The 16283-nt window shown below is 42.4% G+C and overlaps 1 protein-coding gene across 1 annotated transcript; it reads right to left on the bottom strand.

Annotated features, from left to right (window-relative positions):
• Window positions 1-424: 424 nt before the first annotated feature.
• On the bottom strand, window positions 425-10206 carry LOC142803965 (glutathione S-transferase D1-like). Its single transcript, XM_075890359.1, has 5 exons — window positions 10008-10206; window positions 8312-8370; window positions 7615-7756; window positions 5092-5259; window positions 425-695 (listed from the first exon to the last, which is right to left on the bottom strand). Exons 1-5 carry the CDS (start codon window positions 10146-10148, stop codon window positions 525-527), a joined length of 681 nt encoding a protein of 226 aa, XP_075746474.1. The 5' UTR covers window positions 10149-10206; the 3' UTR covers window positions 425-524.
• Between the last annotated feature and the right edge of the window lie 6077 nt (window positions 10207-16283).

Raw genomic sequence — 16283 nt, 5'->3', positions numbered from 1 at the left:
TCGTTACCGTTTTCCGTTTTTTTTTTCATTGTCATATCATTATCCTACTGGCTAGCAAGCCAAATTTAACAAAGCCAGCACTACGCTGTTACAGCATCCTAATTTCGTGCTCTTTATATACTGTGGTCAAACTACCAAATTCTCTCACTTTCATGCACAATCATGTTTCACTGCCGTATCTTTTTTTCATCCTCTTTTCTAAGGTAAACAGCGCTGTTTACTTTTAAAAAATGAATTGTTACAAACTTTCCCAATTTTCAATACTACTCAATTTCTATTTTTCATTTCTTTTATTAAAGACTCAACCCAATTTATCTATTCCTTTTTTGTTGAAAATTTGAGAACTCTTCACAGTTTATTTGAATATTCAATAGTAATTTCTCTCACACAATCACACTTTGTATCATTTAAAAAAATACACAGCTTCTAAGCGTCCAGTATTTTTTATTTACTAGCGAGCACTTGATTCGCGATCATGTACAGCAAATGAAGGAATCTTTTCTTTTTTGTGGTGACATGGTCATTTACTTCGGAGGGCCGTGAGGGTTCTGTCCGCTTCTTGCGCGAGCCACCATGTCCCGGATAAGCTTCAGGGCTTCGGCAGCAACCTGTTCGTACTCGGGGAGGGCCTTCTTGAAGCGCTGATAGTACTCCTTCAACTGGGGAAACTTCTCAAGGCCATCGTACTCGGCGCCCTGCGATGCAATGCAAAACATTCGAGGATCAAAAAAAACACTTTTCGAGAAAAATTTTGGCACAAAACTGAAACATGCCCGCAGTCAAACACGACTTCATAAGTCCGAGGCATTTTATCCTCCAAGGCGTATGCACACGAGCTTGTACCAGTGGCACTCTCCAGTTTGACGTCGTGAGATGAATGACTAGGGGGCCATCATTAGTGAATATTGCGGAGTACCTAAGCGAGATAATTTTTTCAGCCATGGAGCGGGTGGGCTGCTGTGCTTCAATCGTGTGGCCTGGGCACTCTTCGTACTTCTTTAGTTGTATTTGATTTTAGGAAGCACACAACCCACCATAATATACGAATACCGATTATATATATGCCACTGACAATTATCAACGCGCCTATTATTATCATTCATTTATCATTGTCAAGGTACCTTAATAGAGAAGGCAAAATCAAAATAAAGCAGAAATTTCCTTTATAAGTGCTGAGCAAACAACTCACTTCTCAGGGAGGACAAGAAAAGAACTGAAAATTAGATGTAAGAGAGTGAAACCCAGTACATATAAGGTCATGTCCGGAAACCACGTCAGACAGGGTAACGTTGTGTCTAAATAAAAACTTGCACAAGTTCTTGTTTAAAATTTTCTCTAGTTGCAAGAAACTAGGACACTCGCCATCGCATTGTGGCTACGCGGTGTTCGAATCTCGCATTTCTGTCACCCATTCCTGTGTGCTATAAGTTTAATGCATAACTTGCCACGCTGTAGCTCACAATGCACTCAGCTACCACTACACTCGTGTAGAGTCTCTTTATTTGACCATAGCCTATATATATATATATATATATATATATATATATATATATATATATATATATATATATATATATATATATATATATATTTACTTGCACTTAAGCTAATACTTACGTATTAAAAATAATGTTGGACCGAAAGGAATCATACATCTATACTTCAACTACAGCGTTTTCTTGTTCTTGTCCTGAAAGATCTCAATTAAAACTGGCGGCGCATGTCGAAAAACTACCTTTATTACGCCATTTTTTTTCTTTTTTGTTGCCTGGCTCTTTTTAACCATGACCCTAATCTTAGTTTTGTGAAAAAAGATTGCCTTTGTCAAAAAACGTTGCAAGTTTTCACTGGACTGGAACCTCTTTTTCTCCGAAAACGTGAAAGGAGGATTCCGGTGATATTCAAAAAAATAGAAGTTCTTGTAGTGCGGGGTCTTAAAATTACTATTGACAAACCATGAAACAACGTTAGTTTACAAAGTATTCCTACCTTGCAGTCTTGAAACACTATGCTAAGAAATTGAATCGCAAAGAGAGCAAATTGTTCAATATTTATTTAGGTTCAAGTTTTCGGATTACGTCTGAAATAGACAATGTTTTGAAAACTTCCAAGAGCATTACCCTTATTATATTAGCAATTGTGCCAAATTATTTTACCGAGCATACTGCTAACTAACTTTTTTTAATAAGGCAGCTTTGATGTTCTTTAATGTACCGAGAATTAACGCCAAGCGCACGTAACCAAATGCCAACTACCGCTGTATAGGAATCAGTTCCTGGCTACGGAAACAAATGAGTTAGAAAGTGAATCAAACAGCTTTACTTAGTCAAAATTTGACAAAAGCCTAGCATGACCTTCATTTTTGGGCTCATAAAAGACATTGCCCTCAATAAAGTAATCAGTCTTTACCTCACTATGATTTTAGTTTTTGCGGGTCCCATCATGTCTGTTTCGCTATTTTAAATAAAATCAGACAACGTATTTGATGGCCTATTTAGATGAGCAGGAAAATGATACGAATATAGCTGAAGTTGCGCACATTTGTAAGGGTGCCCCTTTAAATTTTAGAACAATTGTCAAGGAGCTATAATACGGGTGGAACTGCATGACCTGTGAATGATCACTAGGGTGAGATGCACATTTAGACCACATAATCGATCGTAACAAAAACTATTCGCTGTTGGCGTGGTAAATAATTCAGATAAAATACCCTGTTTTTTCTGGACGGCGTATGAAGAAACACTTTCTTTTGCAACCAAGAAATTAATTTTATTGAAAACAATACCAAACAGGGAAATGTCGAGGATAACTCCATGTATGTGGCTCCAAACGTGCACCGGGATGCCGCAGTGTTTTCTTATTTCATATATTAGGCGGCCCACAGTGAATGCCGCATTGGTTCCTTATTTCATATATTAGACGGCCCACGGTGATTTCTGGAAAGCCCAGCAAGTAAGATTGACAATCAAAGCAGCGATGTGAGTCGAAATGGATATTGCGAATGTGAGTATGTACCGAAGGTAAGGTATGTAAAGAATACCACAGAGTACTTTTCCTTTCTTGGCGTTAGCTTGAAGTTACACCCATGGCACCGCTTTTTTTTCTATTCGCCGAGCACCTAATATTTTCTGCCAAGCGGATGAGGCATAGAGAGACACACGAGAGACAAAAGATGCGAACCCTACGTTGTTGAGCTCATATCTTCACTAAGTCTAGACTCCTGCGTTGGGCAATACTGCACTGTTGATGAGTACGCAGATCGCCTTTCTTTATGTGCTCCGGAAATTTATGCTCGAAATAACCAGCTTCTTTCATGAATACATAAGACACATCGTAAGACACACCTCATGTAGCTATTGTCGTCGAATTTTTCTTTCTATTTAACTGAAGTACACTGGTTTAGGTAGAGAAAAGTATTGCTTCCCACGCTATACAACGAAGTGACGCTAACTTAACCCTGGTCAAATGAGCCATTCAAACGGCTGAAATATTTTGCTTCAAGAAAAGTGTTGAAATTGAACTGTTAGTTATAATTGCACGGAATTTAAAAGTATAAAATGAACTTCAAAATGTTTTGTACGCTAAGGTGGTCACGTGGCCCATTGAAAATCACGAGTGCAAAGAAAAAAAAACTATGCAGCTTCCCACAGGCGGTGCCAATCCTCAAGAAAGAGCGAAGCTGGGCAGCCTTTTTTGTTTCTTTTCGCTTTTTTTTCTTACCTCCCTTCTTGTCCCTTTCTCCTTTTCTGTTTTTTTTCGTCTTTTTTTCTCTCTTTCTTTTCAAGGTTATAATCCTTGCTTAGATGATTCACTTCTTTACCTTTCTTGGTTATCGTGTATTTTATCCAATTTTTCTGCCTTTTGAGTCTATCTATTTCGTGCTCACTTCATTTTTTTTTTCAAGTTTTATTACGTGGGTTCGACTAAGTTACACCGAGCGCACTAGTTAATTTCTTGGTGGTGATAAGAATTGATGATACAAGTGCTAGAAGAGAAGTAGTAAGAAGTTTCTTTGAGTAAGAAGAAGAATGTTGAGCACATGCTCACTATTCTACACAAAAAGCACTGCGCCAAGCGACAGCCCAGCCCCCTGAAGTTTTCCACACTAACAACTTTCACTCATTTGATCCTTTTCGCAATATTCGATCAAGCTTTCGGATTAAGAGCCTTGCTTCTTGGGAAACTTCGTTTGGTTAGGTTGGTTTTGTTTATGGAGCTTGACAGCATCTTACGACACATGATCAACACACGTGTTAGTGAAGGGTTTTGTGTAATTCCAAAGTTTCTTCAATGTGGGTGGGCATAGCACAGTACATGGGCTTTTTGGATTGCATTTACGTTGGCCGCACACGCTAATGACAGAAACAGATGTACTTTTGGTATAATAGGAAGTTATTGTATCGAAAAACCGTCACAATTACCTTCGTAAAGTTTTTTCACCAAATAAAATGCCACTGTCGTGGCTTTCGTGTAACTCAAATGCATATTTACCGAGCGTCTGTTTACGTACTGCTTATCATTGTGCAACAGCCTTTGCTAACAATGTATAATTTGCTTTTGTATAAAAAGCAATGGTATGCAGCCCTCGTTAATATAACTCGCGAAGACGCTAAGAGCTATGGCAAATGATCTCTCACCATGTTGCCAGCTCTGAGCACTCATCGCTGTCGGAGGCAAACTCAGCTGAGGCCTAAGCTGGCGGTAAATCAGCAATGAGCAAATGCTGACGATAACTTTACGATAAATACAGAATAATATCATGCTGGCTTTGTTGCTTTCATCTTCTTTCTACTACTTGTTGGGGAACCAAGCGACACACGCTGCCCTTGTTTCATTCTCATTGTTTCAATTGTCCTTAACTTTTTATCAAACTGTTTTTACTTAGCCGAGAGTATGCAAGCAGTCTATACGCAAAAGCTAGCTTCCATATTTTTATATCTGCATCACCTTACCAATCTTCTACTCTACATAGACATGATCCAAGTCGTGTGGTTGCCGAAAATTCTAGAACCACTTTACTAACCCTCCTTTCGTCTAAATGCATCAAACTCACAGTAACAAAGCAGAAAGCGAACGCAGTTTCACACCCACCTCAATGACTACTCCCAAGGTGCAGGCAAGACCAATGTCTGCCAGGGTGACGTTGTCGCCGCACAGGAACTTCTTGTCTCCCAGCAGCGTTACGGCGGTGCCAAGGGCCTTATCATACGCCTCCTTCAGGTCTGATGTCGGTTCCTGACCCTTGAACCACTTAGGCCGCTGCAACGATTCAGACAAAGAAGTAAATTCAGAGAGTTACAGAATGCAAACACAACACGAGAAATCAGATAACAGCTGCGCTCGTGGTTCTCGCTTAGTGGCGTAGTCGTTTGGAGCGTCGTGCAGGCCCTGGTTGTGCTTTTAAGCGTCACATAGGTGCGCTTTACACTTATCTCTAAGCAACCATTGTGGAGTCAACGCCCGACTAGGAGGTCTCGGAGGCATTCGCATAAGGCGGTAAACGAAGTTAATGCTTATGCGTTGCGTTAAATCACCTCAATGGATGCTATTGCCATGTTTTGTGGTGTCAAACTTGCACTACACATACAGTGAGGGAGAGTTTCCCTACCAGTCAGCGAAAACGTGCTCGAATTCCTACGTGAAAGTGGTTTCCTATGCCTGTCATAAAACCTATGCTCATGTTATTCGATCATACGTAGAAACCAGTCTGCTCTGACACATATGCGATGAAAGCAAATGAAACAAACGGCAGTCAGCTCAAGAAATGATAAACAAAACCATGCTAAAGCCAAGGAACCACCTGTTTGACTAACTTGACCAAGTTCAGCGAAAAAGCAGTGGATCGAACTTCTCACCTTTGTTAGTTTTCAAGAATGTAGTAACGTGTTCCCGCTTGCATATGCGTTTGTGTTTGTTTTTGCGTACTCAGAAATGTAAGAAGCAGTGCCCCGCTCATATCTAGTTAAATCAAATAATGCTTTACATAAATACACCGTGACAAAGAATTTATTTTATCTCCATTATACACGACTGCCAGCCCAGTTACGGTGCTTAAAGTGTATGAATAGAGTAATGTCACAAATAAAAGAAACACAGCCGTGGTGCTTTACGCGCGTTCCAATGCCCTTCGACACGACGTCTCTCATTCACGCACTCAACATGAGCGCGGCCCTGCGTGACCTCGCACTTTATTTTCATCTCTAGTAAAAAATAGAAAAAAAAGACTCGCGGTGAAGCTCTAAACAAGTTTCTCGACCTCTGGTGATTCTGAAATAAAATTATGGTTTTGGAGGGAGCCCGTATCTTCGTGCATGTTTCTATACGTGTCGCAAGAAAAGACCAAAAAACAGAAAAGAACAAAAGATTTCGTTGGTGCCCACTATTCCACGTACGCTTTACTCTCAAAGCGTTTTCTCTCTGTCGTGTCTGCACGTAATGACAAAGAAGAAAAGGAGGGGAGTGCAGTGGGCATTTTCAGAACGTACTCTAGGTCATTCGCCGGTTTCCAACAATGAAAGTAAAGTTGGCCATGAGCTTTGTCGGTAACAGAAAATAATTTGAGCTGTCCTCTTTCACTCTGGCTCGAGGAAACCACGCGCCTAAGTAGAGCTCCAGGTAAGAATTAAAAAAAGAAAATCACGCACGTTGGCACAACTAAAGTACTCCCACTGAGTGGAGCATTGATCTTCGATGCCCTAATGTCCCTTCATTACGCTCCTTTACTGCTGTCCAAGAGAGCTCGCATGTACAGAAATAGCGCCTGCATATTGCGATATTGAGAGCAATATGAGAAAATAGTCGCATGTTTGTTTGAGGCAATAGCCTAAGGAATATTACCGTTGACGTTTCGCCCAGACCGGAAGCGCTGGCGCGCGTTATAAAGGCAAGAATGGCTAATAAACCATGCTTCAAACTTAAGCGGAGGAGAGAAGTTTACTCGAGTGGCCTAAAAATGAGAGTAATAACTTCTGCCACATGCCTGGGAGGTGAGTTGTGCAGCAGAAAAAGTGCCTTCATGTCTGGTGAAGTGGTATCTTTTCATACTAAGTGGCCAATATTTTTCTAATAGTTTGTAAGGGCTAGCGAACGGTAAGAGTCCTTGGTTATCTTGCTTTCATTTGAGAGATAATGACCGCGTGTCAAAAGTGCACCTGACCATACAACTCCAAGTGAAAGAAGACTAGTTTAAAAAATTAAAGATTTAATAGCCGTTGTGCAGCACTGGGTATTTTTCAAAATTACCTTTCATGAATTATCAGTGGTCTCTAGTAGCAAGATAACAGAATGTTGCGAAGTTTGCCCAAAATTTTATTCCCATGTATTTTCTGGCACCTGTTGGCCATCGGCGTCTATAAAATGTCCTAGTAATGTAATTACATGAAATTTCAGTCGCCCTCCTTCTTTCAAAACCAAACAAAAAATGTGAAAGAAGCTGTTTGTATGCGATTACAGTAACGCCACATAATTCTTGAAATTTTTATTCATAGATGTATATGGCAAATATGAGCATGCTAAATGAATGTTGTATGCATTCTGCAGAAATACATGGATAATTACTAGCATGATATAGACAATGTGACAGTAAATACGAAGAACAGCCAGCAACACACTTACGAAGTATGCCATCTGTGCCGACAACAAGGTGCCGGACTCAAAGAAAAGCAGCCTGTTGACGGTGGCTCTCTTCTGCAAGTCTTTCGGGTACAGCGTGGACTCCGGAGCATACTTTTCCACCAGGTACATGCCAATGGCACGGCTGAAATTGTTGATTATTGGCGGAAACAGGCAGGACAAATTTCATGAGTTTCAGGAGAGCTTCGAAAATCATGGCTTCATGTTCGAATAATGCAGTCGTTATTAGGTGCTCCTTTTTTTGCTAGAGAGTTTATTAATTAGAACTTACAATGAAGCCACGGAAAATGAAGGGATAGTTATTTATAGAAGCTAAACCAGCGATCTTCGAATAACAAGTCAATGATTCTGTACCACTGAGGTAAACTTGAAATAATAGTTTTGGTTATCGGCCTAGGCATCGCCAGAGCTGTACAAGGTTCTTGTACTACTCAAATGAAAGCTGGACCAGCAGCGTGAGACGTTAAGTGAGTACGTTTGTCTATAAAGTTCTGCCTGCCTTTCTTATCTTCCAACTGGTACAGACACAGTTTTTTATAGCAAGTCTTTTCATCTGCACCCATTCACCATTATGTGGGGGAAACATTAAGAAAGAGTTTGTGAACGAGGACCGTGTAGACACATAATCGCAAAAACTGAGAGGGTTACAGAAGCGACAATAAGAGATTGTACAACATACCTTTCCCAAAGAACAAAACCATTATCGTTGATTGTGGGGACGGTGTGCACCGGGTTCAACTGCAATAAAGAAAAAAAATATCCGCTGACAATTTTTTTATGTGGAGGATTGCCCAAAGCTTCTTTCACCTCATGCATATCAGTCATATCAAGAACTCTACGAGATGACGCTTCTATAATATGACAACCTTGGTAATATTGTGTTATAGAAAGAATGTTAGGTAGCAGTAACTTTTCAAATAATTAGAAATGAATCGATGAAAAGAATTTGCGTTGAAATACTTCCTGAGAACGTTGAATAAATTTTAAAAAAAGGTGGTTGGGGTAGGGTCCAGAGTAGTGTGTTACCACCTGCATGAACTAAGCAATCTCTAGAATTTCGCTTCAGTAAAAAAAAAATTTGTTGGTCATTATACTTTTATTTTAAACTTGAGAACCTAAAGTTTTTCTCACGCTGGTATCAAGCAGAAAAAAAATAAAAGGACTAGACAAATTCTTTCGATGCTCTAATTTTTTGCCGCCAACTCAAGCAAGCATCTTGTTATGACAGTGGCTGCTTCTTTTAAAAATGTAACTTCCGTCACACCTATAGGTACTAATGCTACTATGGGTAAATATTCGAATACGTGTGATAATATAATAATGCGGTCGTAAGTAATCGTTCCAGATATAGCGACCACTAAGAGATACTAAAATTCAAAATTGAAAAAGAAAACGGATCATTGTCTCTGTGTTAGAAACCAGTTATAGTTTTTGATTGATTGATATGTGGGGTTTAACGTCCCAAAACCACTATATGATTATGAGAGACGCCGTAGTGGAGGGCTCCGGAAATTTAGACCACCTGGGGTTCTTTAACGTGCACCCAAATCTGAGCACACGGGCCTACAACCTTTCCGCCTCCATCGGAAATGCAGCCGCCGCAGCCGGGATTCGAACCCGCGCCCTGCGGGTCAGCAGCCGAGTACCTTAGCCACTAGACCACCGCGGCGGGGCGGTTATAGTTTTTGGATTTACTAATTATTCGTAAGAATAATCTAAGATATTAAGGGCAACGTACGTAACGCTGTTGCCAACACCTTCACACCTGTATTTGCAGATATGTGTACTCTTGTTCTATACGCAATACGACTCGCCTGAGACGCATCGGCAAAGTAGTTGTGCTCTTACGGTCTTGGACAATGTCTCTGTCATGGCCTTTCATTCGTTTTTAAGAACCTACCTTCACTATGGCGTGACACGAGGATCTTTTGCCGTGGTTAAACATTCTGTATATCAAAATTGCAATTTCTGCACTCGCTATCTATGCTACTTTTGCAAACGTTTCGTTTACAATCACCAGTGCTTTGCAATTGATTTGTCCCGCAAATTTTTTGCACATTTTCTCTACAACGCTACTGTAACAGCTTGTATCAGCCATTCGGCACGACGCCCCTTAGAGACATTTGAATATTTTTGTGTTGCTTATGTGGTTTTATCTGCCCACACGTAGGGCACAGCTTCAGCTTCCGAGTATCCGATTTCTCTGTCGCTCACAGTAATCAGCTGACAGAGCACCTAAACAATGGTCTCCATTTTTGATCATACGACTCGAAAATTTCCTGATATCTGTCACAAATCTCAGTCCCGTCAAATTATACTAGATACAGGCCAGCTCGTTGACTGTATGAAATAACGCGCACTTCGTACAGGCTCACCTTGACAAACTCGGGGTTCAGGTGCTCCTTGGCCATAAGGTTAAAGTTGTTCAACTTGAGTTCGACGCCCAGTTTCTTGGCTACAACCCTGACGAACGTGCATGGCGGGCTTCCCGGAGCGTTGTACAGTTCCACGACCATTGTGCTCTTTCGTAGGTTCTCGCTGTCCGCACACTTGCCTCGTAGAGTAAGTCTCCTCGGATTTTTCTTCCTACTGCCGGTGGTCTCTCGAGAAAGGAACGATATATAGTAGTTTTCTTATCGCGCTCTATGCATTCTCTTTTAGGTGTTCAATTTGGTTTGAGATAAAAAGCACTGTACTTCGCACAGGATGTTTTTATGTGATTTTTTTTTCTTACACCGCCTGATAGCGGGTGACGCCTACCTCTCCTGCTAGGTTTGCGTGGAAAGTGGCCGTAGTGAGTGACAATTCCTCGTCTCAGTAACGCAACCCTGCGTATCTCATGCGGGGAAGAGCCGATAAAGCATGTAAGAAAAATAGAAAACAGCTTTCGTGGCAATAGTCACGAGCTCGTAGGGTCAGACTGAATCAGGTTCCAGACATTTCCTTTGTGTCGTCCAAGCTGAGGCGACGTCTAAAAGATAAGCACGTTATGATAGTGAGACACCAGTCGCTTGGTGCGTAAGCTAACAAGTGCAATCGTCGATAACGTGTATCGGAGTACACGTGACTGTGACTCAGCGTTGCTCGAGTAGTACAGATGCCTCACGATAACACGATTTTAGCTTTCCGGTTTAATCAATGGGTCATAGCACGGTTGTGTTTCGACGTCCTCACCATTTTAAATAAATAACAATTGATCTAATTGATGCTGGTACGCTCACTGGGATCTATTTGTTAGCGCAAATAACCATAACGAGACATTTAGAACAATAAAAACGCTACACATCTACTGACAAACTTGATGCGCCCATGTGAACAGAATCCAGAAAGTGAACAAGTGAAATGGTAAGGTGAATGGGCAAATGAGTGTGCTGTGACAGGAAAAGCATTGGCGCTAAGTGTCACCAGAGTCCTTTAATTTTAGCATTGAAGGACTCTGGTGTCACGGAAGAAAATCGCTCATGAAAAGCCACCACAAGAATGATCGCTACAAAATCCCTTTAAAAATGAAAAACAAAATTTCTTTTTTAGATGCGGAAGCATCTTATACTCGCGCCTTGTAGTGCGCCGTCCGCGCCGTCCGCACCGCTTCTCGAACATTCGACAGCTGACGCGCGCGCATGCGCCGTCGCGCCGTCGCCCACCATCTGTGCCACGCGCGCTTCTCCTTCGAGAACATTCGACAGCTGACAGCGCATGCGCCGTCGCGCCGTCGCCATCTGTGCCGCGCGCGCGCTTCTCCTTCGAGAACATTCGACAGCTGACAGCGCATGCGCCGTCGCGCTGTATATATACTCAAGGTCGGCGCTCGCTCGCTCAGTTGCCGCTCGTCCGTTGGTTTGTACGGCGCGTCGACGTTCGAAGTCACCGTGAAATGAATGTCAACGAATCCACAAACAGAATGATCGACGTCCCTTCGACCAGCGCCGGCCAAACTGTTGGCGGAACCGCTTCCGCATCCTCCTCAGTGTTCCCCCGAGGGAAGCTGCGGGCAATTTTTTTATTTGTGCCATAGAAACAGCCCTTACGCATTCACAACTAGGTTTCAAACAGAAGAAACCGTAAATATTTTTTTTTCAACTTCGTAACTAACCAATACTGCATTATACGCTTTAAAACACGGGCCAAATGGAGTTTGGGCGTTGGCCACCCAAGCAAAATGTATGTGCACATGAGTGCTTTAGCTGTGAGCTAGATCAATCATATTGGCATGCTTCTTTCGGAAATAGCCACTGACTCTTGTACCTGGTTCCTTTAAATATGTAATACCAGAGTTTGCCTCATGGTAGCGAAATTTTATTGCTAGCCTCAATTGCAGTTCACAAAATAAAGTATACATGCATAAGTTTGCAGCCTTCATTTTAAATGCGAAGCATTTCTTTGCGAACTTCGGTGACTTTGAGCGTATCTATCTACATATCTATCCGCCTACGTAGTTGTGTTCTCGTTGTCCCCCTCTTAACTTAGCGTGAACCGAAATTAGCATGGGAGGGTAAGACAGCTTGACGAATATGACGCCTTGGTCAAGACATGAAAGACGCCGAACCTGCGCGTAAGGCGCAGCACAGTCCCAGCGGAAGCTAGAAGAGCCGCCCTTAAAAACCTTTCTGAACACCCATGGGGCAACTACTGCAAGCGAACTTGCTTGATACCCATTTGGACATTATTTAGAAAACATTTTGTTGTGGGCCAGCATTCGCTATGCAATTTTTCGAAAAGTACCCGCTAAATACTTGCAAGAAATTTTGAGCCAATTGATCATGCAATGGCTGAAGACGATGAGGAATTATGCCTGAGTTTGTTTTAATATTAAATGCATGGCGGGCTTCCCGGAGCGTTGTACAGTTCCACGACCATTGTGCTCTTTGCTAGGTTCTCGCTGTCCGTCATTTTATGCCGTGTCGCTCAATAAAAAAGGGTATGCGCCACAGTTTTAGGTGAACAAGAACACGCTTACGTAATGGGTTGGACAACCCACTTGTTCCGCTATTCGCGTTGTGCGACGACTTATTGTTCTTTCGCTGTTTTAAAACGCTTTATAAGTCGTAATAACGCGTTTTCTTTCCCAGCATCTAGCCTGCCCAAGGAAAGTTTGCCAACAAGTCCCAAGCACCGGCGTGCCTCAGTGGTCGAATATTGGGATTGCACCCAGCAGACCCGGCTTCAAGTGCCACTGTGTCGTTGGCGCTAGGTTTCATTATTTTAATTTCGTACTTTGTGGTTAAAGACACCGGTGGCAGCGGTGGTGACGGTAGCGTTGGCGGCGCCAGTGAACTACGGTGGCACGTGACCCGAGTTGTGATTCTATAACAGCTTTCCGTGTAGAAATGTCACAGTTCCATCACGTACACATTCAAACACTTCCCACCAGACAGTGGCACATACTCATGGGCGGGTATGCGCCGCTGCTATGCTGGTATGTGCTACAGGTAATCGACACTTATATAGTGTCTACCCAGGAAAGAGAACACACATGGGTAATTTTAACGCTCGAGCGTTATGGATACCCGACATCGGTACCGTCGACCCGACGAATGCAAAGCATACATGTCAGGGTGCCAGCTAGAATCAAACCCAAGCACTCTGCGTGGCAATGAAGCATTTTACGAAAAAGCTACGCTAGGTCTCGGAACTACTTTTGAAGTAGACGCTAGTCTTCGTGAAACGTAAATAGTGGTTGCAGTGCTGCCTACCCAATTTTATAAATTTTACTTGTGTACTCCTTTGATACAGCCGTCACGTCGGATTGACGTCAATTGTGGTTAGTTGCCACGCGCTGAAGTTGATTTATGTAGCAGTGTCTAATGCCAGCATTTTCGCGAGCATCAGTGCTTCGTATCAGCTTCTGGTGTTGCCAATACGCATGTTCCAGTTGGCATCGTTGCGCAAGTGTAAATAACTGGTCGTATGAACTTCTGAAACCATTCAACACATGTCTGTGCGTGCAAAATTTATACACATATTTAGCGTCATTTTACGCCGTGTCGCTCAATAAAAACATTGCAACACGGCCACCTTCCCTCCGCATGCTTCGTATAACGTCGATTCCCAGGTACGTGGGATCTGCCGAATTTTTTCACCGCATGGTGAAGAGAACGGAAGAGCCTTGCGAACTATGCGATAGTGAAGCAGCAGCACAAATGATAGAACTTATAAGAACACAAGCACCGCATTGGCTGGCTGCCTTTATAAGGTGGTTGGATGGTCAGCCATGATGGATCAATGTTTAGGCTGCTTGGCTACTGACCCGAAGAGTTGCGTGTTCAATCCCGGCTGAAGCGCACGCATTTAGGCGAAAAAGTAGAAGCCTGTGTATTCTGCGATGTCAGTGCGTGCTGTGGAACAACAGCTGGTAAAAGCTTCTGGAGCCCTGGAGTACGAAATCCCTCATAATTGTATACGGGTTTTGGGACATGAAATCCAAGATATTATCGAATGTACGCTTCGCTTGCACGTTTAGCGCGGTATGTGTGCCATGTATTTTTGTTTTGTTTTAGTAAGCATGCTGCGAGAACTATTGAAGTCGACAGTATGATGGAGAGCTACCTGGTCGAAAAAAAAACCTAATGAAAGAAACAATAGACAACCTTCCGAAGTGTGTTTAAGAAACATTAAAATTATTAGGAGGACAGTCTACGCAATCAGTTGACGACGATGTCCACGGCTGGTCCGTAGATCCACCTTTACCGGTAGACAAGATGATTTCATTTCGTCCAAATATCGTCTTCGTGGCCCCATTGATTTGTAGAGACTGTGCCATGGTACTAATACTGCGTATATTTAGTCATCATGTTGGCTATTGAAGACACATATTTCTTTTTTAAATGATAATTCGTATTTGCACTCAAGGTAATCTCAAAATACGTGTTCCCGTGTTTTCAATGCTTGAATAACAAATCATTTGTGTTTACCATTTTTTCTACACTTGTGTTTAAAGACTTTGAACTTGTCGTCAACTTGAAGCACAGTGGGAGCCGTGCGGTTCTTACGTGAGCACTGCATTCATGCAGACCTGTTCATATTCCCTGCATTGCGTTTCTCCAGGAGGAGTTGATAAGAGTGAACAATTATGAATGATAGAAGTGATGAGGTTCTTAGAAAGTGCAAGCGCAGGCTGACTTTGATAGCGGCAATTCAGTCTTTTTGACGCGTCGGCATTTCCCGTTTGGTGTGTGATAATCCCACGAAGGGAAGACTCAATTTACATAGATATTGCCAGAATCGAATGAAGGCCTCATTTGCAGGAAAATGAATATTTAGAGGCACCAAATGAAAACAAATTACTGCGAAGAAGCCATGTGCGATTCTCCACGTCAGTCTTTACCTCGTTTTCAAATGAAGATCTGTTAAGATGAACTAAGCAGTGCGAACAGAACTCTATTGTAATAATGAGCCGAAACATGGCATCTTCGTCCATATCTCCATTTTCACTTCGTTGATTTTAGTCTGACTCCCGAAACTCGTGCGCTGATTTGCCTAACGTCTAATCCAATAATTTCTGTGGGCGACAGAATCAGTACAGTGAGCGAGAGACAGAAAATTGATAGAAAGAAAGTGGAAAAACTTTGTGGGGAGAAAAGCTCTTGACAAAGCGGGATTTGAAGCCGCGTACCCGCAACCCGAAGAAAAACGTGGCGACCAATATCGATACGAGCACGTGGGCACACGATCGCGTAGCCTTGTATTGTGTAGTCAAGAATGAATTTGGAAAGAAAAGTGAGGGTTGGGCAGGGAGATGAGCGGGTAGCAAGGCGGAAAAAAAAGGACGGGAGAGTATACAGTCTAACTTCGAAAGGAATTGGAAAATAGTGGAGGAGTGAAAACAAAGAAAGAGAGAGAGAAAGATGTGAAAAGAAAGTAGAAACGTGAAATAGAACGTGAAAAGAAAAACAGGAAAGAAGAAGAACGATGATGAAACAACCTAATAATGAAGAATAGAGTAAAACGCAGAAAAATATGTTTGAGAAATATAAAGAAAAAGAGGCAGTGAAAAAGAAACAAGGAAAGCCACCCACTTTTTAAGAAATTGGTGAATATGCCTCAATAATTATCCACCGCCGCAAGTTTCTTATTGCTAGAATTGAAATTTACAGAGCTTTGCGCTTTGAAATCAGCATCTGGCTGTTTTAACTCTTCTGGCACACAACTGCTGGGAGCCCAATCTCGCCATCTTGGCTACGCTTTATACCTACTGAACGAGATGTAGACCACCTCACAAGCAATACCTAAGCCGCTCAAAGAAGCGGCGCACGTGTCTTTAGGCTAAGGTGACGGAAGCTTAAACAGACTCTGAATGCCAAATAATCCTTCGACAGTCACATACAGCTGCGGCGGCAGCTTCGCTGCTTGTGCGCTGTCATCGCCCAGCGAGGCGTCTAACGGATGCTGTGTGAATTACAACGAAACCCAACAGAATCAGCTCCTAATGGCTCACGAAACCATGTCACTCTGTGAAGCCTAGATGTTTCTGATCAATTTGATGGTGCTCTCACCCTGCCTTGACACAGTGCATATATTCGGTACGGTCTGGCCACTATATGAATGTGGTCATTGACGCACGTCTTGTCATTGTGCACCGTCATCTATAGTGTCCCGTAAGCCGATTACTGTTGCCTCCTCACTAAGAGTCAAAGTGTAGACATTAGCGTCAT

This window comes from Rhipicephalus microplus, chromosome 3 (assembly GCF_043290135.1).
Source record: "Rhipicephalus microplus isolate Deutch F79 chromosome 3, USDA_Rmic, whole genome shotgun sequence".
In the NCBI taxonomy this organism is placed as follows: domain Eukaryota; kingdom Metazoa; phylum Arthropoda; class Arachnida; order Ixodida; family Ixodidae; genus Rhipicephalus; species Rhipicephalus microplus.
This window is presented reverse-complemented; position numbering and strand designations above follow the sequence as displayed.

What these genes read in the sequence shown, in the direction of transcription:
- LOC142803965 (XM_075890359.1), bottom strand. Translation starts at nt 10,148, where the DNA reads ATGGTCGTGGAACTGTACAACGCTCCGGGAAGCCCGCCATGCACGTTC. An exon ending in TGAACCCCGAGTTTGTCAAG is followed by an intron (nt 8,371 to 10,007) that starts GTGAGCCTGTAC and finishes TCTTTATTGCAG; the next exon opens with TTGAACCCGGTGCACACCGT. An exon ending in CGGCACAGATGGCATACTTC is followed by an intron (nt 5,260 to 7,614) that starts GTAAGTGTGTTG and finishes GAATCGTTGCAG; the next exon opens with CGGCCTAAGTGGTTCAAGGG.